The sequence below is a fragment of the Crocodylus siamensis genome, chromosome 1 (genome assembly GCF_052110815.1).
Source record: "Crocodylus siamensis isolate JL-2025a chromosome 1, ASM5211081v1, whole genome shotgun sequence".
NCBI classification, from domain to species: domain Eukaryota; kingdom Metazoa; phylum Chordata; order Crocodylia; family Crocodylidae; genus Crocodylus; species Crocodylus siamensis.
This window is the reverse complement of record NC_143395.1, coordinates 141,392,496-141,417,514: the sequence shown is the minus strand read 5'-3', so window position 1 is coordinate 141,417,514 and position 25,019 is coordinate 141,392,496. Positions and strand designations below refer to the sequence as shown.

General features: G+C 45.3%; 1 protein-coding gene across 3 annotated transcripts; it reads left to right on the top strand.

Annotated features, from left to right (window-relative positions):
• Window positions 1-324: 324 nt before the first annotated feature.
• On the top strand, window positions 325-23,383 carry GNG4 (G protein subunit gamma 4). 3 transcript variants are annotated; one of them, XM_090044560.1, is made up of 3 exons: window positions 325-444; window positions 13,208-13,313; window positions 22,602-23,383. In XM_090044560.1, the coding sequence occupies exons 2-3, from the start codon at window positions 13,218-13,220 to the stop codon at window positions 22,728-22,730; spliced, it is 225 nt and encodes a 74-aa protein (XP_089900686.1). In that variant the 5' UTR covers window positions 325-444; window positions 13,208-13,217; the 3' UTR covers window positions 22,731-23,383. The 3 variants fall into 3 exon arrangements, with proteins under 3 accessions (XP_089900686.1, XP_089900678.1, XP_089900668.1); XM_090044552.1 differs by lacking the exon at window positions 325-444 and adding an exon at window positions 2,139-2,300; XM_090044542.1 differs by lacking the exon at window positions 325-444 and adding an exon at window positions 2,346-2,598.
• Window positions 23,384-25,019: the final 1,636 nt, after the last annotated feature.

Sequence of the window (25,019 nt, the reverse complement as noted above, 5' to 3'; positions counted from 1 at the left end):
CTCCTCACTTAACCTCATCCTGGTTAACATTGTTCCCTTATTATGCTACTGGTTGTCACGGAGTCACGGAAGTGCCCCATGAGTGTGAGGGTGATTGGCAGAGCTGCCAATCACCCGGGCAGCTCAGGTGCTGGTTACCAGGGCGACCAGGTGGGTCACGTGGCCAGAAGGGGGCAGGGCCAGGCCTTTATAAACAGCTTAGGCCGGAGCCTGCCTCACAGTTCCTTTCTGGCTGCCGCAGGAGCAGGAGCAGGAGCAGGAGCAGGAGCAGGAGCAGGAGCAGGAGCAGGAGCAGGAGCAGGAGCAGGAGCAGGAGCAGGAGCAGGAGCAGGAGCAGGAGCAGGAGCTCTGCGGCTCGAGCTGAGTGGTCTGAGTTAAGTGGTTGCAGCCTTACCACGCTAACCGGCTGCGATGATGCGGGGAACAAGATCGCCCTGAAGGGAGGTAGGACTGAGAGCCCTGGTGGGGCTTGGAGTTATGGTTAGGCGTACGGAGCCTCTGTGTTTCTGTTGCAGCCAGATGGCTTGAGTTTAAGTTACAGTTTGAACCGGAGGACCGGGTGAAGCTGTAGGGGAGCGAGGAGGCCTCACGGGGGCTCCCCAACAGCTTGGGGGTTCCCGGTGCCCAATAGGGGCACAGTGCCAGCGGAGCACTCTTGTCTGTGCCGGAGAGGCACCGTATTGCGCCAGGGAGGTGCGGTGTGTGGGGTTGCAAACCCCAGCCCATAAGGGCGGTGTTTGGCCCAGCGGGGCAACCGGACCCAGAGAAGGGTCAAGGGGATAGGCACGGCGGCGAGCGCCTGTGCCCCTAGTGCGGGCGCGCGGTGTCAGCCCTAGAGAGGGCAAGGCCCCAGAGCGGGGCAGGGACAGAGCGCGAGGCGCGCGGTGTCAGCCCTAGAGAGGGCAAGGCCCCAGAGCGGGGCAGGGACAGAGCGCGAGGCGCGCGGTGTCAGCCCTAGAGAGGGCAAGGCCCCAGAGCGGGGCAGAAGTAGAGCGCGAGGTGCTAGGCGTTGGCCCCTAAGAGGGCAAGGCCCCAGAGCGGGGCAGAACAAGCGGCGAGAGCGAGCCGGCCCAAGGGCGCCGGCAGAGAGGGCGGCGAGAGCGAGCCGGCCCAAGGGGGAGCTGGCGATTAGCTGGACGCCGGCGAGAACCCGGCCCAGGGGGCGCCGGTATTAGGCGGCACTAGCGAGCCGGACCCAGGGGGCGCCAGCGATTCGCTGAACGCCAGCGAGACAGGCCCAGGGCGCAGGGAGCGGGCCAGGGAGATAGGAGCCCGGCCCAAGGGGGCGCCAGGTGGGCGAGGGGCCCCGGGGCCCGAGAGAGAGAACGAGGGCACCCAAGGGGCGAGGGACTATACAAACGTCCCCCAGAACAGCTGCGAGGCTTGGGGCGTGCTGAAGGGGAGGTTTGGAGGCACGCATAGCCCTTAAGGCGGGACGCATATAGATACCCCATTCTGGAGTAGGGACAGGAACACCAGTACCGTCCACTAGGGAAACAGGCAGCCTCCCATATTACTTATTGGTCATCAAAGTCATGTTGGGCGAGATTCTGAGGGTGCTACGTTCACCCTAACGTGATGGTAGGGGGCGCTAGGGAGTTCACAGCCGCCCCTAGGCCCTGCTCCCTCACACTGGTCTATTAGAGAACATACTCCTTTATTCGGTTGTAACATTGTTTGGCCGCTACCTGCTAGTAGGTAGCTACTGTGACCTAACTGGATTTGCTTAATGTCGCTTCGCTTCAAGTCACATTTTTCAAGAATGTAACTACGACCTTAACCAAGGAACAGCTGTACCAGGGCTGTAGTGTCTAGTTAGTTCCCCCCCACCCTCCTCTTTCAGCTTAATTACCAAATGCTCATACTGGAAGCTCAAAATGATCGTATGCGCTAAAAAAACAAGGGCACGCTGAAAACCTATGCGTATCCGTCTTTTTTCTTATGTACTTGATATTGCTCAGTAGAGCTCTAGTTATTGCTCAGCATTACTCCAGCGAGCGAGAACTGGGTCATCCAAGCGGACGCATTTCTTCCTTTCGAGGCCAGAGGTGACAGCAGCCCCCAAAGTCGGTTAAGACTCCCCGAGAGCCACTTGCGAGAGGCGGGGTTGTTGTTGTTTGTGCATGTGCCGCGTCAACGAGCCGCTTCCAAAACGATGATGCAGCTTGAACACTTTTCCTCTTCAACACGGAGCTTGAAACGATCGGACGAAGACGATCGTTATCACGCGCCTGGCACCACTGTCCTTCCTCGCCTTCCTCCCCCTCATGACATGGAAGGTCCGGGCCCACGGGCGCAAGGTGCGTGGGCGGTACTCGTTCCTCCCCCCCGCCCCAGTTGAAGGGCTCCGCCGGGCCGTTACGCACACGCGCTGCCGCCCCGCCCGTGGCTGAAGGGCGGCGGTTGCCTCGGAGTCCCCAGCCCGTTGCGGGGAGGGGGGAGAGCCCCGCCCCGCTCCGCTCACCCCGGGGGCGGGAGGCCGTGCGGCGCCGAGCCATGTGCCGCCGCCGCCTCAGCCCGGCTGCTCGCGCTGGCTCCTGAGCCCGGGGCGCCCGCGCTACCGCCGCCTGCCCGCAGCCCCTCCCCCAGCCCCGCCAGGTGAGGAACGGTCGCGGAGGGGGAGGGGTGCGCGTGGAACGCGGCGGCCGTTGAGGCTAATGATCGCTCTGAGAGGGTGGGGCGGGCACCTTGCTGAGAGGAGATGGGGATGGAGGGGTCTCAGGGGTGGTGGGGCCGCCCCTTGGTGCCGGAGAGGATGCCCGTCCCTGTGCTGCCGGCTCAGCAGAGCCCTCGGCGGCTCCTTCTGGGCACCTTGGGGTTTGGCAGCGTCCAACTGGGCAGTTGCGGGTTGAGGCCAAGAGAAGGGCTGCTGTTTTTGCGCCACCCTTCTGGGCGCCGCGGTGCGCCCGGGGGGGGCTCGCAGGACGGATCCCGCCGCGGGAGACGAGGGCTGTGCGTTTGTCACCCTGTGGTATAATAGGTCAGCGAAGGACGGGCCGCCGGCCTCTCTTCTGTGACCCCCCCCCCCCCCCCCCCCCCCCCCTGGACGCCTGCAATTTCAGTGCTTGAAATGAACCTTGCCTGCCTGTGTCCTTAGACCAGTAGGGCTACAACCTCCACCCTTGCTTTTCAATGAACGCTGGGCTGCCTGCTCTGCTCCCTGGGAAGGGGCTGGGAATGAAAGAAAGGAATGATCCTGGTCCTTGGGAGTAATCCTAACCAGGGTTTGAATTGCATGTTGATTCTTGGGGGGGTGGTGTTCAACACTAAATTAAATAGGTCATTGATGAGCAAGCCCACCTGAGTGATTCCCCCAGGTTATGGCTTTCAAATCTTAAGGGGGGGGAGGCTCAACAACCCCAAGCCCCTCTGTAATTCAGAGCCTGATCCTAATGCATGTTGCTATGATGACATAGGGAGGCTGCCTTCCCCTGCATGGGGGCATAGTCCTACGCATGCTGCGTGGCCCGATGAACTGGCAAGAAGGGAAAATACATTCTTTAAATTGCTGAAGGACAAAAAAGCATATTGAACTTTGTCAGTAAAGGCACTATAGACAGTGGCTGGGAAATACTGAAGAGGAGAGTAGTTAAGTTGCGGGTCGGAAGAAGGTCCTTGCTTCCCAGGCTCTCCAGTCTATCTCAAAGGATGGTTAGTAACTCTGTTGTAACCAATCTTAATTGCCACAACAGGTGACTTGGATCTAATTGTACAGGATGCTTTCTTGCTGTCAAGCTTAAGATTGTTTTTTGGAAGTAGAAGAAAATATTGCACTCTGCTTCCCTTTTTTAAGGTTAACTGAAAGCAAATGAAACTGCAGTTCAGAAGGCAAAGACCCTGCAGGGGTAAAGGGCTAAAGAATGTTTCCTTATCTGTTCGGTCTTATCATGTACTCTCTCCGTTTTATTGAACAGGTATTTATAGAGTTCTGTAAATATACATGGTGTCCCAAAAACTGTGGAGATAATTTTTTATCCCCAAAACTGCAGAGATATCTAAGGAACTCCCCCTGACATCAGGGCAGAATTTGACATCTTGAAGCTCTTTTGATGCACTCTGACTCATCTAAAACCAAAATAAAAGAATACATTTGCTCTTCAGAAGCCTTTTTATGAGCCCCAGAGATTAGTAATTTTTGACAAGGATGAATTAGCAGAGTTTGGAAAATGGGAATAAATTCCATGTGAGGCAGAAAAATAATCCCATGACTCCCCTTCATTTAGATGGCAGAATGTTATGATGGAGCTCCCAGGAGCCCCCTCCAGCATTTCAAGAGGAAAGCATTGGGGAACAGCTGCTCAGCATGGCACACAAGCCAACAAAATATTATTTTGACTGTAAAAGGCCATGTGTTTAATGCTTCTTATATCAAAAATGCATGTTGATCACATTAACAGAGCCATAGAGACCGAGATTAATGGGATCCACGTACAGGAGATAGCGTAAACGTGGTTTGTTGGATAAGGGGCTGCTGCATAATGTAAGAACACTGATATGCCACTGACCTGATTAGAGAGGCAGTAAACGTAAGATGGATGGTTACAATTTTTAGTATGGGTGTATTGCTCTAACTTAATAGTGGGCTGTTGGATAAACAAACAAGGAAGCAGCACAGTGAATCTCGGTAAGGAGACGCCAAACAAAGTTTTGGAAACCAATTACAGGAAAGTGAGGAATTGTGTAGCTTCTGGGAATACTATATCTTGTCTTAATCCTTACTTTGCCAGGCTAGAAGCTCAGTGATCAAAAGAATATTGTTTAAAGTAAAAGAAAGGTAAGGATTACTTGTCAGGTCCTGAACTGAGATGGAACAGAACAATGGGTATAAAAGAAATATGTGAAAGCAGTTATCTCCCCCAGCTTCCAGAGAATGGCGAATCTTAGAGAGATACAGGCAGAAGTATAGACCGATATATTTTTTCCTCTCTTGGGCTTTGCTTCTAAACAAAGCTGTGTAGTTTGTTTATCGCATGCTGCTCTCCTAATGCCCAGGGGGAACAAAACTTAAGGGTCTGAGCCTAAGATAGACCTGTTTGAAATAAATCACAGTGGCAGGTGATTACAAACCCAAGGCCTGATCTGAGAGTATGACAGATGATAGCTACAGGCCTGAAGAGTTGAGAAGGGATGTACTTGAGACCAGAGCAAGTAAGAAGTGCAGTTAGCTCAGCTCAGTATCTGTGACATCTGGAACTGTAGAAAACCTGCCAGTAAAGATCCTTGGTTAGAACAGCATTTATTCTTGGAGTTCAAAAAGCAATCAGATGCTTAATTGGATAACAAGGACATCCAGGAATGCAATAATAAATATTTTAAAAGGGAGAGTCTGAAAAAAATAAAATCTGGAGGGATATGTAGATTGAGGCCCCTGAAGTGAGAGAAGGAGTGGGGCTGGGGCTGAGATGGGGCAGGGTGTGGGACAGAGCAACGGCTCATCTTTGGGAGGCACAGAGAAGAGGGGCAGCTCCGGCCTCTGCATGCCTGCTGGGAGGGCATGGGGGGCATGTGCCCCTCCCCCTCCGGATCTGTGCTTGGGGCAAGGGTGGGTTGGGTTGACTGAGTCAATCTAACATCAGGCTGGGATACAGAGACCAAATTTTTGGATGTCATAGAAGACTGCTTCCTGGAGCAGTTAGTCTTGGAACCTACAAGAGGAAAGCCCATTCTTGACCTAAATAATGCACGGGATTCGGTGCAAAAGGTAAGTGTTACGAGCCTCTCAATCATAGTGACCACAGTGCAGTTGGGTTTGATATCCATGTAGGAGGGAAGAGGAGAAAATCTACCACAGCAACCTTTAACTTTAAAAAGGGAGACTATATGAAAATGAGGTAGCTACTTAGAAGTTAAAGAGGCCCCTGAGGAGGTGAGGAACTTGAAATCAGCATGGGAACTTATTAAGGACACCATAGTGGAGGCATAGAGCAAATGCCTACCGCAAATCAAAAAAAAAAGAAGTGGAAAGTGGACCAAAAGAAAGCCCATGTGGTCTAATGGCAGAGTTGCAGAGGCAATAAGCAGAAAAAAGCGTTCTTTCAAAAGGTGGAATTCAAATTCTAATGAGGAAAACAAGAGCATAAACTTTCACAAACCAAATGTAGAGCAGTAATAAGACGAGCCAAGAGAGGATTTGAGGACAAACTTACTAGAGATACAAAAAGTAACAAAAATTTTTTTTAAGAAAGTTAGAAGCTAAAGACCTGCCAGGTTGTCATTTGGGCCTTTGGATGATCAGGATGTAAAAGGGACACTAAAGGATGACAGGACCATTGCTGAGAGACTAAATGCATTCTTTGCATCTGTCTTCACTGAGGAAGATGTTAGGGAAATTCTATCACCAGGTCATCTCCTCTCCAGGGACAAGTCTGTGGAGCTGACCCAGTTGAGGCTTCAGTAGATGAGATGGTAGAGAGAATTGATAAGCTAAATAGTAGCAAATCACCAGGATCTAATGACATTCACCTTAGGGTCCGGAAGGAGCTCAGATTGTAAATTGCCAAACTCCTAACGGTAGTATGCAATTTATCTCTAAACACAGCCTTGGTACCAGAGGACTTGAGGGTTGCCAAGGTGGCTCCCATATTGAAAGAAGGGCTCTGGAGGGGACACGGAACTACAGGCTAGTGAGACTAACTTATGGTTTCTACCAGTTTTCCAGGAACATAATAAAAAAGAATTGTTCAGCACATAGATGGGCAAAGTTGCTGATCTGGCCAGCAGGTGGACTCCATTTCCCAGCAGCCCCTGCCTGCATGGCTGGGGCCAGTCTCCATGGAGATCCCAGCCATAGCTGAGTGGGAAAGCTCAAGGCTGGGGTTGCCATAGAGACCGGCTGCAGCCTCATTGGCAGGGTGGGCAGCAGAGCAGGGCAGGGGGCTGCTTCAGAGCTGCTGGGAACTTGCAATGGAGGCAGCTTGCTCCAGAGCCAGGGCAGAGTCGCCATGTGTAGCCTGAATGCTCTGGGCAGGGTCGCACAAGTAGGGGATTATGGCTCTGCCCTGGCTCCTTGCAGCAGTGACAGCCTGGTCTGGAGCAGGGCAGTCACGATCCCCTGCTTGTACTCTCTTGCCTGGAGCGTGCAGGCTACAAATTGTGGCTCTTCCCTGGCTCCGGAGCAAGCTGCTCCCATCGCAAGTTCACAGCAGCTCTGGAGCAATCCCTTGCCCTACCCCATCACATGCACTGCCAGCATGGCTGTGTCTGGTCTCCATGGCAACCCCATAGGATTACATGGACTGTCCATTTGCGGATTAGAAATTGGCTCCAGGATAGAAAGCAAAGAGTGGGTATAATTGGTCAGTTTTCATAATGCAAAGAAGTAAACAATGGGGTCCCCTAGGGATCTTTGTTGGGACCAGTGATGTTAACATTTATAAATGATCTGGAGAAGGGGGTGAGTAGCAAAGTGGCCAGATTTGCCAATGACACAAAATTATACAAAGTGGTATAGACCATGGCAGATAGTGAGGAGCTACAGAAGGATCTGGCATGATTGAGTGAATGGGCTACTGTATGGCAGATGAAATTTGGTGTAGATAAGTGCAAAATGATGCACCTAGGCAAAAATAGCCCAAACTATAACTACGCTACATTAGGCTCTACATTGGCTGTTACCACACAAAAAAGAGATCTAGGAGTCGTTTTGGACAGTTTGCTAAAAACATTGGCTTGATGCTCAGCAGCCGTCAAAAAGGCAAACAAGATGTTAGGGATTGTTAAGAAGGGAACTGTAAACAAAACAGAAAGTATCATTATGCCCCTTTATAAACCCATGGTACGACCACACAACTAGGATTACTATGTCCAGTTCTGTTCCCTACATCAGAAAAGGATAAACAGGAAACCTTCGCTATTCACAAAGTCCGGATTCGTGGATTCAAATATTTGCAGGGGAGGGTAGACCAGGGAGGCTGGCAGAGAGCAAGCGCCAGGGACGTGGAGGGAGGTGGTGGCAGCATCTTCTACCCGAGAGGCAGCCAAGGTGCCACTTGGGGGGGGGGGGCGGGTTGGTCCCCAGCTGCTGTGGTGGAACCCAGGGGACAGGGAGGTGGCAGCGGTGGCATCTTCCCTGCCACCAGAGGCAGCCATGGCAGGGGACAGGGAGGGAGCAGCTGCGGTGGCCCTTGGAGGGGGGGGTTGGTTCCCAGGGGAGCAGGGGGCAGCTGTGGGGCCTGATGGAGAGCCCCATCAATATTCACAGATTTTGCCATTTGCAGGGATCTTTGGAGCATATCCCCCACGAATGGCAAGGGTCTCTTCTAGAGAACTAGAGAAAGTACAAAAAAGGGGCAATAAGGATGATTAATGGTATGGTGGGGATCCCTATGAAGAGAGTCTAAAGAGGCTAGGCTTATTCAGTTTAGAAAAGAGATATTTGAACAGGGACAGGATAAGAGTTTAAAAAATACTAGAAGATTGCGATGAGAAAGTAAATAGGGATTTATTACTTACTCTCACAATACGTGAACTAGGGATCACAAAATGAAATGAGTAGGTAATAAGTTTAAAAGTAACAGAAGGAAGTTATTCTTCACACAGCCTGTAATTAAGTGCAAAACTCATTGCCACTAGATGGAAACTCATTGTTTAGCCAGATTCAAATAGGGATTAGACAAATTCTTGGACAAAAGGGTATCAGTAGCTATTGAGTAAGGGAGTTAGGGATACAGCCTTTCAATTAGAACTTCCTAGACCTTAAACGCTGGAGGCTGCAAGTGAGAGAGCAAATATTGGGGGGGAACCCCCTGGTCATACCCAGTTCACTCTCAGAGTATCCACTCTTTGCTACTGTGACACCAGATACTGTGTAAGATCAACTTATGGTCTGATCCAATAAATGGCAATTCTTTTGTTCTTATAACTTAGGGCCAGATATTTTTAAAGCAGTGTATTTTCTCACATACTTCATGTACTTTTCCACCAAGAATTCAGCTGCTGGAAACTGGGGTGCACATTATAATTGAAAGTGCAGTAACAAGAGTTTCTGCTGCTTAAGCATCTGCCAGAGGAGAGCATAAGTAAAGCTGCATGTGCTGCACTCAGGGCTTCAAAGCTGCTGACTGTGGACAGTTCGCCCACTTCCCTTTTCAACCAAAGGCTCTTGGGGAAAGATGTTTTTTCATGCTGCCTTTCAAAAACAAGATGCCTATTTTATTTGAGGGCTTGTTATATAGGAGAAAATATGGTATTTACGTGCCCAGAGGAGTTATTAAAAGTGCCTGTCTGCTAACTTAGATTCATAAATACTTTTAAAATTCTGACCCTATGGGCTAGAAATGGTGACATGCTTTCAATTAATGGTCATGAGTGGGAGGTTTGATGGTATGATGCAGTGCTTATAACTGTCCTACTGCTGTGCTACGTAGATTTCATAGATTTATTTCATAGACATTAGGGCTGGAAGGGACCTCGGGAGATCGAGTCCAGCCCCCTGCCCAAAGGGCAGGAAGTCAGCTGGGGTCATAGGATCCCAGCAAGATAAGCATCCAATTTACTCTTGAAGGTGTTCAATGTAGGTGCTTGAACCACCTCCGCTGGCAGACTGTTCCAGACCTTGGGGGCTCGGACAGTAAAAAAATTCTTCCTTATGTCCAGCCTGAAACGGTCTTGCAGGAGTTTGTGACCGTTCGACCTCGTCATCCCTTGGGGCGCTCCTGATAAACTTATAGGTGGCCATCAGATCACCCCTGAGCCTGCGCTTTTCCAGGCTAAAGAGTCCCATGGCTCTCAGCCTGTCATCATAAGATCTGTTTTCCTGACCTCTGATCATGCGCGTGGTTCTCCTCTGGACTCTCTCAAGCTTCTCCACATCCTTTTTGAATTGTGGAGCCCAAAACTGGATGCAGTACTCCAGCTGCGGCCTCACCAAGGCCGAGTACAAGGGGAGAATGATGTCCTGGGATTTGCTCGAGCAGCATCTATGGATGCACGCCAGCATTTTGGTCGCTTTACTAGCCGCAGCATCGCATTGGAGGCTCATGTTCATCTTGTGGTCAATGATGACCCCCAAGTCTTTTTCTTCTGTAGTGCTAACCAACCTAGCACTGCCAAGCCTATAAGGGTGCTGCAGGTTTTTCCTCCCAAGGTGGAGAACCTTGCATTTTTCGGTGTTAAACACCATGAGGTTCTCATCTGCCCATTTGCTGAGCTTGTCCAGGTCAGCCTGGATCACCCACCTATCTTCTGGCGTGGATGCTTTGCCCCAAAGTAGGTGAGTAGACTCCTGAAAAGCTAGTCATAACCACTGTCTTCTGGTGTGTCCCTACCTTTTAATTGTACTGTGTTTAAATGAATCTCATACAATAAAGCTGGCTTTCTAATTTGCCTCTGGATTTAAGTAATATGGTCCCTTCAGTTTGCTTTGATCCTTTGGCTCTGTGTCAGATGATTTGCTACTAATGGAGAAAAGAACTGACTCGCAACATGGTAAAACAAGGGCAGGAATGACAATTTGCAGTACTTGTATAATAACACTTTACATTCTTATTTCTCAAAGACCTTTACAAATAAGGGTATACTTCTCTTCATTTTTGTAGATGATGCACTTGAGACATAGACATTAAGGGAATTAGCCAAGGAGCACATCCAGAGAAGAGGGACTTCTAAATTATGATCTACCATGCTTCTTCAGTGCTGTACTGTCATATAAATGGACAATTAAATCTGAAAGTGTCTGTCATGTTAAGGAACCACATTAACAAAACTTTAGCTGGTCAGAATACGCTCAGTAGGGGAAGCCTAGTGCTTGCCTCAACTAGCCACCATGTTTTAAAGACTTGTCTAGACTGTAGTATGTGTGTGCACATGCATGCGTGTGTGTGTTTAAGATCTTTGTCTTCTCATGATACAGTCTAAGATACTGCTTGGATACTGGTCTTTACTGTAAATGCAAGGTTACTCTTGTCCGTAAAGGTGAGCATAGTGCACCTTCTATACTTGCATTCTATCATTATATTTTGCATCACGGATCCGTTAGTCCTGCAGAGGAAAGGTAGTATGGTCAGTGCTATTTCTGTGTTCCATTGCAGTAAATGAGATAAAGAAGTTGAAAACCAGGTCACCTGCACTTTATGAAATCTGAATTTCCACATTCAGTTGACTTTATCTCTCTAATTACAACTGGCTTTTGCTGAATTCCACAGGTATTGCATAAAGTGACAGATGTACATCTCATTTTGCTGGACTTAGGAGTTTGAGGTACAAAGTGAGCCAGTAGAAATTGCTTTTGGCTGTGGAGTTTTTTATGTTGATGGTAGCCAGCATCGTATTATGTTAGTTACTCTGATAGGCAGTTGCTGAAGTAGGAAAGCTCAATCAAGGCTTGCATAATTTGGATTTTTTTTACCGGAATGGTTATTTCCTGCTGTATACTTAATTTCTGATGTCTAACTTCTATTCAGCATGGCAATGAATTAATTTGCTGTTTTGAATTTCAGAAGTGCAGTCTTTAGTTATTTCAGTTCTCAGTCACATAACAGAGCCTTAAGTGCAATTTTCAACTGTTTTATTGTGCTTTCAAGGTACTTGGCTCAGGATTTGGATTCCAAACCCTTTGGCTGCAACAATAGAAGCTTAAATGTGTGTGTTATACTCCAGCTCATCCTTTTCTTACCAGTGACTGTCTTGCTGTATATTTTATTTCTAAGCTCCATGGGACAGGGATCTAGTTTGACTTTCACCTATGAAGTGTACAGCTTTTGTCTTATGCAGGCATTTTTTCTGATGGAGACCATCATCACCATATTGGTGAATCTTGCCGCGTAAAACTTGTAGTGCATCTCTGTAGTCTTTCTATTAACATTGGTGGAAATTTGGTAGGGTCCCCAAAGTATAACTAATTATGCTGGATTGCTTGTCAACATGTCTAAATGGGGGATTTGAATAAGGGTATCCAATACACTTATGCTTAAGACCTTCAATCAAGAGGGTGATTTGGTAATTGATTGTTTCATTGCAGAACATGTATACTGGTGCTCCATATACAGTGATATTTTAACTGGGTGTCCCTATGCCCATGCATTGCCACTGCTGTTGCAGCGCTCCAGAACACCAGATGTCTATATGTACTGAAGCCTTGTGAACCAAGGGCTTCTCCTTCCCAGAGTGCTGCTCTCTTAGCCTGGGAGGAGCAGCAGCAGCTTCAGGAGATCCCTTCAACTGCAGTTTTTTTAGCATGAACACACTCTCTCTTATTCTTCACAGCCTTGAACTCTGCCACATCATATTCAACCCCTGGCTTCTCCAACAGTTACTTATGATACTTCTGGTTAATCATGTAGCAGTTCCTTATGGAGGCAGGGATAGACAAAAGGATTGTGTAGGAATGCGTATTAAATCTGTGCCAACCAGTTTATTTGGGGGGGCTGTTGATAGTAAGAAGATTTGGGGGAAATTATATTCCCCCCTTAATAAAATTCCTTTTCAAGATCGACTTTTCTCTTGTTTACCCTTCAGAAATGGTGCACATTTTTCGTGTAGTAGTTTTGCCTTATTAAAAAAAGTATATTGCTCAGTTACACAGAAGTAATAAGTTTCTGTAACATAAAATCTGTAAGAATAAACAGGTTCTATTTGATTCTTGCTTTTTGAATACTCAAGGTCCACTCAACTTGCACGTTCCCAGCTTTCTTTGCAACTACAGAAAGCTGATAAAATCAGGTTAATAAGGGGCTTTGCAAGCTGGGTCTTTAAGAAAAATAGTAAATATTTTGAAGATTAGAATAAAATAAGTGAAAATACAAGTTGCTAGTAAGTACACAATGGAGGCATATGTTGTGGAGTAGAATTATGGTGGTTCAGATTATGGGTAAAAATTTGGCATAGCAGGTAATATGAGGGAGGAATGCAGCTCTTGTGGCGGATGTAAGGTTGGTTAAGAAACCACATGGGGAACAATACATCAGTAGCTACAGCTGACTGCATATACATGGAAGTGATGCACAGGTTTGTTTTGTTTTGTCTTTTTGATGGGTAGCTCCTATATCAAACAGGGTTTTGTGTTACTTTTTGACAGCGTATTCTACCGCTGCAAACCTTAAGCACAAGGTGGGATCCGAGCACATATGGTTGTTAACTTTAAGAGTGTTTTTTGTTTTTTTTGTATTAAAGTAAACTTATCTAATGCAATTAATCTGGGAGAGAATCATTAACTGTAACTGTATATGACTGTTTAGAAAATTACTTTTCAAATGTGTTAACTCTGTTCTAGGAAACACAGAATGAAGGAGGTAGTATCTAACAGTACAACCAATATATCTCAAGCAAGAAAAGCTGTGGAGCAATTAAAAATGGAAGCATACATGGACAGGATAAAGGTAATGCTGACTAACTGTTGTTAGTTTGAAATAGCTCTTTACTTTGTGACTGCTGCAGGGGAAAAAAGAACTTCATTCAACTTAAGCCAAGGTTGTGTACACACATTCAAATAATCTGGAAGAATTCTCCCTGGCTTGTTCTCCTGGTAGAGAAACTTTCCTAGAAACATTTGAATGGTAAAGAGTGGAGAGCTCTTCACCATTCAAGAGCTAGAGGTGGGGGAGCCATGTGCGCATATCTCTGATACTCTGCAGACTGCCTTAGTCTGCCTGGTGACAGATGGCAGCATTGCATTGGGCAGTCCTGATTGACTGACCCAGTCTGCTTATGGTCAGCCTCTGTTTCCCTGCAACACAACATGCAGATTGTGAAGAGGGCATATTCTGCTCCTTGCTGGAGCAGCAGAGTCCAGCAAGCAACACACAATCTCCTGTGTAGGGCGAAGTGGTGTTGATGGAGACTTCTCTTCTGAGGGAGGCTGTAGCATGTACCATTTTCTCTCCCAAGAGAAACTCTCCTAGGAGTGATTTAACCTTGATTGCTTCCATGTTGTTTTTCTTTTGGAGCAGCTATTTTTACTCTAGGAGAAACATCCTGAACATATGTAAACTCATGGTATCTCTTGGGAGACCAGCAACTCTCGAGGAGACCCTGAATGTCTTCTAGATTATTTCATATCATATTACAAAATAATGTTCAAGGACTATTCACATGAAAAGAATCAAGTATTTATAAAATTACTTACTTCAGACTTCTAGTTGGGGAATTTTCAGGTTGACTAGCTGCTCTTTCATGAGCACGCCTAGCATCTGCAAAATAATCATTTCAGGTAGAATAGAAATACTTGTAGTATCTGTGGTTACCTAACTTGCACATGTAATCCAGGTGAATTGAAACATTTAGTCAGATTTTCACCTGCATTTAGGTGTAAGTAGTTTAACTTGTGTACTGGAGCAGGTTACCTAGCTGGATTGTGGAATCTGCATCCTTGGAAGTTTTTAAGACAGCTAGACAAAGCCTTGACTGAGATGATATAGTTGGTACTGGTCCTGCTTTGAGTAGGGGGGTGGACTCAGTGACCCCCTGAGTTTTCTTCCAACCCTCCTTTTATGATTCTCTGGTTCTATGATTTAGGAAATTTGCACAGCTTAAAATCAATGTAGTGGTGGTCCACAATGCTATTGAAAATGAGACACAATAGATCCAATAATAATGAGATTTAATTTTTATTTTGTGTAACGTGAACTTAAATGCATCTTTATTGAAAATAATCCACTAAGTAAATAGTTGTAAAGAGAAAAGGCTATACTTATGTTCTGATCATGCTACGCAAGATGATCAGTGTATTATTTCCTCAAAATGGAAGGCTCATTTTCCCTGCATTTTCAATGTAACATACACAAATATTTTTTAAGACACTAACATAAATACTTGATGCCTGGGTCCTACTTATAAAATATTTTACTATATAAAGTTAGCACATCACCAGTAAAAATCTTGGCAAGAAACACGCCCTACATCACTTCACAATGTTTGCTTTAGTCATAGAGACCCATATACCGTAACTCAGTGGGAATGAGGGTATTTTGGATACCACTCCTTCCTCTTACCATCCACTCTGTACACTGTTACGTACAGAGTATTGGGCTTAAGGCCCTGTGGTCTGACCCAGTATGGTATCTCTTATGTTCTCATGACACCCACTGTACTTCATTAGGCCTTACAAGGAGTTCCCTAAATGGGAACACTACAGCTGGTTTCTTGTGTTTCTGTGTTGGAGGAATTTTCTTCCTGGATAGATTTGGGAGTTTTAGGCCTCACAACAATGCTGCAGCCCTCTGGAGTGGATGTGAGGCTCTCGTTCTTGATGTGCAATTAATTTAATGGAAAGCAATATGATCAATTTAACATATTAGATGTAAAAACAATGCACTATAGTTATATATAGCAAGGACATAAGCTTTTCTGTAGTTAATTGAATCAAAAACAGTTGAATATTTATAGTTGAGGCAGGCCTACGAACCAAATAGCTTAGAAACCAGACATTTCTTAGGATCATAGAATTATAGAAAATTAGAGTTGGAAGGGACTTCAGGGGGGGTCATCTAGTCCCAACCACTGCTCAAAGCAGAACCATCCCCAACTATAGCATGCCAGCTAAAGCTTTGTCTACCCAGGTCTTAAAAACCTCTAAAGATGGAGATTCCACAACTTCTCTGGGTAACCTGTTCCAATCCTATACTCCTGTCCTTGTGACACACAGTTTCTCCAAATATCTAAGTTAAACTTCCCTTGCTGCAATTTGAGCCAGTTGCTCCTTGTTCTATTATCTTCCACCAGTATGAACAGTCTAGCTCCACCCTCTCTGGAACCACCCTTCAGGTAGTTGGGGGATTTAATAGCAGCCTTCCTCAGTCTTATCTTCTCCAGACTAAATCAGCCTCTCTTCATCAGTCATATTCCCCAGGCCTCTATTTTGTTGCCCTCTACTGGACTCTCCAATTTGTCCACATCCTTTGTATAGTGGGGAGGCCCAAAACTGGACACAGTACTCTAGATGTGGCCTCATCCGTGCCAAACGGAGGAACAGAATCACTTCCCTTGATCTGTTGGCAACTGCTATTAAAGCAACCCAGTGTGCTGTTAGCCTTCTTCACAACAAGGGCACGCTCCTCTCAAGATAGTTTGGTACCCAATGTAACATCAAGTAAAATGGGAATTTTTATCATATAAGGTACCAAAAGTCTAGTGATTCCAATATTTGATGACAGCTTTTCTGAGGTCACAGAATAAAGATGACCTTCAAAGGGGAAAGTAAGATTTGGGCATCTTTTGCTCTTTGCTCAAAGACGGCCTCAAAAAGGATGAATGAGTGTGGGTCATCCTATTGTCCTTCTTCCACAGATTTGTCGCTCTTTTTTTCGCCTTGAAAATAATAGATACAGAAAACTGAGTCTCTCCTACCTTTACTGAAAGACTTCTGGAAGTCTGAAGATGCAGAATTTGAGAGTGTTCAGACTTTAACTGAAAAGGTTGTGTCCTTTCTCCCAAGTATTCCTGAACTGTTAATAATACACATTAATAAGGAAAAAGTCTGTAAAAATAATTTGAATAAACAATGTTTGGGTAACTGATGTCAAATAGTTACTAGTTATTTATAGACAAAGCCTGAATTTTTATAATGGAAGAGGTGGAGGGGGAGAACTCAAACTGCCTTCATAAATCCTAACCCCCTTCCCCCCTCCCAAAAATAAATAAATATATATAGGTACCTGCTTCCATTGCAAGTCACCTTGACTACTGCTATCTCTGATGTATGTTATAATGAGTGGTAAGTTTAGGCTGCTCGTTTTAGAGCTTCATGGTATACAAGTAATGTTTGAGCTGCCAATCCAGCAGCTGTCTTTCCATCCTGGATTGCTCAATAAAATGGAATAAAAATACAAGTATATGAGTCTACATTGGGTGTAGCAAAGCATGTGACTGTTAAGATGTGGGAGAAACACTACCACTAGAAAAAAAGGTTAGAGATACTACTGTTTAGCAATAGTAGACAAGTGGCTGGAGGACTATACCTGTTGATGGTTAATCTCAAACAGGGTCAATAAATAAAAGGGAAAAATCTTAAACTCAGTTGGATGTGCTGTCTGATTACAGAGAATGCAAATCCCACAACAGGAAATTGGGATATATACATAAGTAATGGTTTCTGCACATGAGAAGCCAGTTCCAACCTAGAATAGGTATCAAACAAGAACCATTGCTAGACAGAGGCAGAAAAAGATCTTGGAGTCATCATTGATTGAACATGGGCTGGCAATGTGGGGATGCAGTCAGGAAGGCCAACTGCACCTTGTCATGCAAGCAGATGCATCTCAAGCAGGTCCAAGGAGGTGATCCTCCCCCTCTATGCGACACTGGTCAGGCCGCACCTGGAGTACTGCATCCAGTTCTGGGCACTGCACTTCAGCAGGAGGGATGTGGACAACATGGAGAGGGTCCAGAGGAGGGCCACTCTCATGATCAGGAGGCAGCAGGGCAGGTCCTACAAGGAGAGGGTCAGGGAGCTGACCCTGTTCAGCCTCCACAAGAGAAGGCTGAAGGGGGATCTAGAGGCCCATTACAAACTAGTCAGGGGACCACCAGCATTGGGGGAGTCTGTGTTCCCCGCAGCACTACTAGGAGTGACTAGAAATAACGGTCACAAGTTGGCAGAGGGTAAATTCAGATTAGACATCAGGAGGCGCTACTTCACAGTCAGGGCGGCTAGGATCTGGAACCAGCTTCCAAGCGAAGTGGTGCTGGCTCCTACCCTGGGGTTCTTTAAGACAAGGCTAGACAAACACCTTGCTGGGGTCGTTTACCCCCAGTACTCTTTTCTGCCATGGCAGGGGGTCGGACTCGATGATCTGCTCAGGTCCCTTCCAACCCTAGCAACTATGATACTTCCTCAAATAAACTGCTTTTTGATAACCTTTCTGGTTAGGAAGAGTTGGGTGTATAAGAAAATGTTGATGCTGCCGCTGGGTGCATCATAATTGTTCCCTGGATGGTGGTTAGAATAATGGAATCATAGAAAATGAAGATTGGAAGGGACCTCAGGAAGTCATCTAGTCCAAACCCCTGCTCAGAGCAGGGCTATTCCCAACTAGATCATCCCAGCCAAGGCTTTGTCATGCCAGGGCTTAAAAACCTCCCAGGATGGAGATTTCACTACCTCTCTAGGTAACATTCCAGTGTTTCACCACCCTTCTAATGAAAAAGCTCTTCCTAATATCTGATTTAAACCTCCGTTGAGGTTACTGAGCTCTAATAATCTCACCTTCACTAGTAGAAAAATTCAGCAAAAAAAAAAATTAAAAAGCTCAGTACGTGAGTACAGTACTGTATCGGCTACTGTGCTGCCTTTTTTCCAAAGGGCCCTAGAAAGTATTCTTATCTGGCTTTGAATAATGTTGTGAGAAGCTGTGGAGTTGCTGACAAATGTATGTGGATCTCTTCATTTTGGATGCAAAGGATAAGCAAAGTGGGTGTCATAGCAAGGATAGTAATTAGTCTAGTCATGACAAGACAGATGACATAGTAATTGCAGCATTTTTCCCTGTCATTGAAGCTTGTAATTATTAGTGCAGCTAACAGGATTATGTTCTAACTTTGGCTGTTTTAATCACCTCTGTTACTCTAAAAAGTAATGGTAAAATTCCACAGTTCTCCTGAAGCTGCTAATTCTTTTCAGCCTCGCAGCTATTTCATAACTTTGACAACTAAATATTCTTCTCATCCTAAGGAGTAGGAGAGCAACATGTTTTAAATGAGGGATTGGGCAAATATTTAAAAATTAAGCAACAGAGAGGTGGTATATTAAGTAAGCACACATTTTTTTTGTTAGAATTCTCCAGTCAAACTGGTCTAATTATTTTAGCCACTTTTGCAGCTGATATAAATGAGCTCATGAATCTACAGCCATGATTTTATTGGAAAGATGAAAGGCTGAGCATTTGGTAGATGCATTTGGGTATGTAATTATGCATAAATAAAAATGAAGAGATTTGCACAATTTGAAATTGCCCAGCAATGATCAGTTCTAAATTCTTTAAAGGTAAACAAGCAACTCTTAAAGTAGCTTAAGCTCTGTCTGTTACAAAGTTTTGACATAACTATGGTTGCTAGGATGTGAAAAGGTATACCATGTAGACAAGGAAAATCTGCCAGCCAAACTCCTAGTCTGGATTCACTTCTGCCAGTAGAGTTTCTTTATTTCTAGAGTGTGGCACTAGCAACAGAAGAACTTGCTTATATATGATAACTTACACCAGGGGCTCTGTGGCCTTGATGCTATGGTTCCATCAACACATCCTTTGTCTAATTTCTCCTGTTTTCCAAATGTGATAACAATCAAAATGTGACTTCATATAGAAATAAGCCACAGCAGGATATGTATTAATACCTTGCTGTAGCGCACCTCCTGCGTTTCGACAGAAATGCATCCTTAACCTAAATAAGCTGTCTGTGGTATGGCTTTAATGCTATTATAACTAGCTAATTTCTCTTTCTTAATAATCAACTTCTGTTCTTTGCAACAGCTACTTGGCATCAGCCAGTCTCAAGGCTTCAGAAAAGCCATAATTCAGTATTACTGACCCTGTAAACTTGGGGTAAAAGGATTTCCCTCACCTATAGCAGGGGTAGGCAACGTTTTTGGGCAAATGTGCCAAAAACACTCACAATCTTGACTTGTAAGAAGTGAGTTGTCAGATGATAGCTCAATCCTTGTTGTGACAGCACAGCCCCAGCCCCTTCTCTGAAGCATGCATGCCAAGCAAAATGCCTTTGCATACCGCACTCTGGCATGCATGTTGGAGATTGCCTACCCCATCCTATAGGATAAGAGATGGAGTGCCTGACTTACAACACTTAGTAAGAGGAAATAGCAGACTTATTCTTTGCTATTTATAAGGTAGAGTATGGACAGACAAACACATTATACTGAGTTAAAAGGTGGGAAGGGGAAAGGTACTATTCTACAATAAATGGCAGTTTACTTTGAATGAAAAAAATAAGGCAATTACTAAAGTTTAGCTTCCCTTTACTATGGGATTTAGTGGACCTGCAAAGCAGTCATCCATGGGTCAGTAAGTCCCTCCCCCTTTACTTTGAATTAAATCACTAACTTACTAATAACTCACTAATAGTTGTTCCAGTGCTTTAAATAAATTATATACTGTGGTGCTGAAGGGGGTGGGGACAGCTCTGCTTCTGGAAGTGTTTCATTTGCATAGCAGTACACTGGGGAATAAGTTAGGTGTGGGGAATTGTATGATGCTTTGACTTATTGAGGGACTCAAAATAATTTTTCATTTGACTGTTGTGACCCTTTGTATAGCCCTGCTTAGAGGGAATAGGCATGTGTACGTTTGGAGCCATTTCAAAAGGGGAGCTGCTGATAAAAAGCCCACAGCAGCTGTTACTTCTGACAGTTGCATATGGACAAGCTGGGAATGACACAAACAGAGCAAAACTTTATTCCTGGATGGAGTGGTGTTAAAGTTAGAACTGTTTTGCTACATATATATTTTTCTCTTTGACCATGCATGGACGTTAGGATGTTAGCTGTTGTACAGCTCAGAGCAAGAGTCACCCCCCACCCCCAAGCGCGCGCACACCTTTTGAAATGCCTCCAAAAGTCTGAGTGTCCGTACTCTGACACACCTGTATATAAAGAACTTAAACCAGCACTCTAGAAGATGGAGCTTCTCCCATTGTTCTGGGTGGTCTTGTTGATTCATGTAAGTATACAATGGTAAGACAGTAGAACTACATTATTGTAACTTCTGTTCATCTTTCTCAAGGCATTATGGTAGAAAACATCTTCCTTTCATCCAATGTACATTTTTATATTGTTCAGTTGCATTAATTGTGTAATTTGATTATAGTAGGCAGGTTAACCCACTAAAGCCAGTAGTGGAGGAAATCTGAAAAAATAACTGGGAAATATGCTTTTAGCATCTCTGGTTTTCTTTCTTTTAAACTGGGTGTTTTGGGAACTTTGTCCTCTGAAGCACTGATACTTGTCTTTAGGTCTCTCTCTTCCTCCAAATTTGCTCAACTTTAGTGTTGGCCTTGCTTCCTCTTTATTGTTCCAAATGTTGTAACACTTGTGCCCAGTGACCTCTCACATGGACAGTTGCTACAGAATAATTATCTGTGATACTAACTCCCACAGCCAGGGGCTGCAGTCTAATTGGATTCCAACCAACTGCAAATGTCTTTGGAGGGGGAACAAGTCTTTTAGCAGACCATGTTTTAATTCAAGTCTGCTCATCTTCAAAACAGCTGGGTGCTGTAGACTGCTGGGTGACCTGCATGCATGTGTGGGCAACTCCACACCACAGCACTGTGCATGCATGAGTGCTTGTGCATCTTGCTGCACTGCGCAAGCTGGTGTTCCCCTGCATGGTGTGGTGTCCCTCCTTACTTTCTGCTCCCTGCAGGCTCTTCTGTGGCACCATACCATATGAGCACTTCAAGGTGATGGCTCTCCTGGCACCACAGGCTATGCCACACTGCCCTGCCCCCTGGGGTAGGGGCATTCAGCAGAAGCTGGGGGAGTGAAGGGGGGTCCCAAGACTCCAGCTGCTACTGCTCCAGCTGAAGCAATGGGGAGTAGTGGCAGCTAGGTGGAGTCTGGGGACCACATGTTAACTCTTCACAGGCTGCTGGACAACCCTGCTTTAATTAGTACAGAATTGTAGAGAGTAACTTTTCTTTTTTGAAATGGATTGGAAAAGTCATATGGGGGCTAATCCAAAGCCCAACGGATATATAAACTTATGCTAATGAAAGCTTTGTAGTGAGTTAAAGAAGATGCAAGTTTATCTAAAAAAAAAAATAAATCAGAAATTAGACTCAGTTTCTCCTGTTCAGTATAGTTGTGGAAACCCACTGAGCTCAGGGTATAATTGAGGGGAATAGGGCATGTGGTATCCAAGCAAAAGATACTAGTTCCTCTCATTAAAAATGCTTTTTCCATGTTCTGTAAACTGTCCTATTATTAAAAACAGTTTAAAAGAAAATACCTCCACCTGCATAACAAACATTCAGCAGGGCTAAGTAAACAAATATTCCAGGTAGTTTGGCACAAAATTGTTCCCTACTTCAAGTACCTGAAAAAGAGGTAGGTCTCTTAAGTCAACTTGCCTTAAGATTCAGATTAATGTAATAATGCTTACAGCTTTTAATTATAATTATTGACTTCACAGAAAATTAAAAAAACCAAAACCCTGACATCGAGTGTTTTGAAGCTTGTAGTTTTCTTGCTGGACATGTGCCTAGAAGAAATGTTTTGTATCCAAGCATATAATGGCCGTTGTGGAAGCTCAAGATAATATGATTCTGGAGCGGTGTAACTGTGGGGGCTGATGATGAGAGCTGAGGCACAAGGGCTCTAAGGATCTACGTATTTTGATGCCGAATCTCCTTCTAAGTAGGGCAAAACAGTTGCCTATGTTAATATGCATGCATTCCACCTTGCCCCTGAGGACAATTAATCAAGACTGATTCTTAAGCTCCTATATTGGAATAAACATGTTTTAAAAAAAAAAAAAAGATGAGGTGGCCTTTGAGAGCAGATTCAGATTCTTTGGTCTTCAGCACCTTAAAATAGATACACAGATTTGCTGCCACTTCAAGGGGGCTTCTGATATTTTATGCTGTATGGAAATATTTAAACAGTGCTGACCATTTCTGAATCACAAGTGTTACAATGATTCTTTCTTCTCTCCTACCAGGTATCCAAGGCTGCAGCTGATTTATTGGCATACTGTGATGCTCATATTGGAGAAGATCCCCTTATTATGCCAGTGCCTGCATCTGAAAATCCCTTTAGGGAGAAGAAACTCTTTTGTACCATCCTTTGAATCTGTTTGGAATTAAAAATGCCCCTTGTGAAAATATAGTACTGATGGTGCATGCTTTTAGCATTAGGCTTCTCCTGAGTTCCCAATAATCAAACTGACAGTTGTGGTATTCTTAGAAGTAGAGTATGTTTTTATGATAAATGAGTTGATTACTTGCAAATTTTAGAGTAGTCTTTATCATAGTGTCCAATGCACAAGCTTAACAATTTCAGATCTTAACAAAAGTTCTTTTGGTTTCAATGAGAACCAAATACACTCATCAAATTGTAGATACCCTTTCTGCCAGCCATCTTTTTCTAAGACCAAAATGAGTCAGAGAGACTCTTGAACTGTTTTTTAAAAGCAGTTTTTGAATTCTCATTTTCTTAAAAGTTTAACTTAATTCTTTTTTCATTTACCTTTACACATTTGTATCTAAAGAAAACCTTTAAAATGATAAAACTCTTTAAAAATGTGCTAATTATTGATATAGGGCTTAGAATGATCAGTGTGATAAAGTAAATAGTGTTGATAAATGTGAGTATTTAGTGAATACTGTAGTAAATATGATTAGAAAACAAACTTGGTGGAATAAAGCAACTCTGAATTCTTTTACTGAACAAAATAAAGAAGCACAAACCTAGTGCTTAACTATACTAATAAAACTTGTACAAAAACAATTTTTTTTTGTATTCTGTTTTAACTTGATTTAAACTCTTGAAATGAGAGTAATATTACACTTGCTCATTTAGTCCGTAGGTTCTGTCGGTAAAGAGCAAGACCATACCCTTATCAGCAAGGATCCAGGTTTTTCGTTTCCTGCAGAAAAACATGGAAAGATGCAGATTTTCCCTTTTAAAGGAGAAAAATACAGATTCCCCCCTTTGACGCAGGATACCACAGGCAGAGTTACAGCCTACAAGAGCTGCTTGCAAAAGGGAGAGAAACTCTAAGCCCTGCCCAGAGAGGTGGGAGTAGGGCCTGAGAATCAGAGTCAGCCAGGGCTGGCTCAGACTCACTTTCCATCCTGTGACCTTTACTGTAAGTACATCTTTTGAGGGTGGAGGAAAGCTGCAGGCCTCCACTGGCAGGGCTAGGGAGAGGGGCCTGCAGCGAGAACCAGAAGGACAGAAAGGGAGCGGGACAGGCATGTGTGGTGGCACTCTCAGGACAGTGCGGGGGAACCCAAGCAGCATCCCCATGCTGGGACACAGTCCTGCTTGTGTGTAGGAACGGGCAGGCAGGGTCTCTTACTTAGCCTCTGGGTGCCCTTGGGACAGGGCTGGGGGCGCTGCTCTGGTGGAGCCAGGGCACAAGGGTGAACATCACCTATGCTCTGCATTGGTAGCCTTTGCCAACTGTTCACTGTGCTAGATCCCACTGGCCTGTGGCAGCTGCTGGCGGCTCTGCTGGGGTTAGCACTGGGGGGTGGGCAGGGAGGTGGGGAGTGGCGCGGCTGGCTCGCACGCCACTGCACCTGGCCTGGGGCCCTGCCAGCCTCACTGGCCCTGGGGGAGCACAGCTCCTGCATCACCAGACAAGACATGACCTGCCGGTGGGAACCACAGCCACATGGGTTGCTACTGTACTACACCCGGGCTTTGCACCGGTGCCAGAACATGCAATCCCAACCTGGAGGGGGGGAGGGGGGCTCCTGATCCTGGGAACTGTTGCACCTCATAACCGGTGTACCCTTGACCTGCGAGCCTGGGTCGGCACGACCGACTTGGCACAGAAGGGATAGATGACCGGACAGGTGGGGAGTAGCAGCGAGTAGGAGTCAGGCAGCTTGAAGCGTATTGGTTGTATGAAAGGTTTATTGTACTTACGCTACCGATGGTCACAGCATAGGCAGGATAGCTGACTTGTTCAGTTACAGTGCATAAAACAGAACAGTCTAAAGGGGTCTGTTGGTTCATGGGGTTCCTGAGTCGAGCCCTTGCTTTCTAACCCAGAGGCTAGGTGCGGCTGCCTGACTCAATAGTCCTAGAACTGGTCAACAGCTCATGCACAGGGAAAAACTATAATGCACTTTCGATCAGTAAACTTCCGAGAGCTCTTTAACGAAACAATCAGACGAACCGGTGAACGAAATACGCCAAATGAAGAACGTCTGGCGGGGAGAAAGTATCTGCAGGTGGCCAATCTGCTGACTATGTCTCCTTGATATGCTCAGAGTTCTCTGCTTAATGGTGGGAATCTGCTCTTAGTTATAGTCAGCAGTGACCAATCACTTCATGCCAATTGTGAATATTTACTGACTGCCAATTATGTTCTTACACAGTGACCTAGATACCTATTCATTTGACC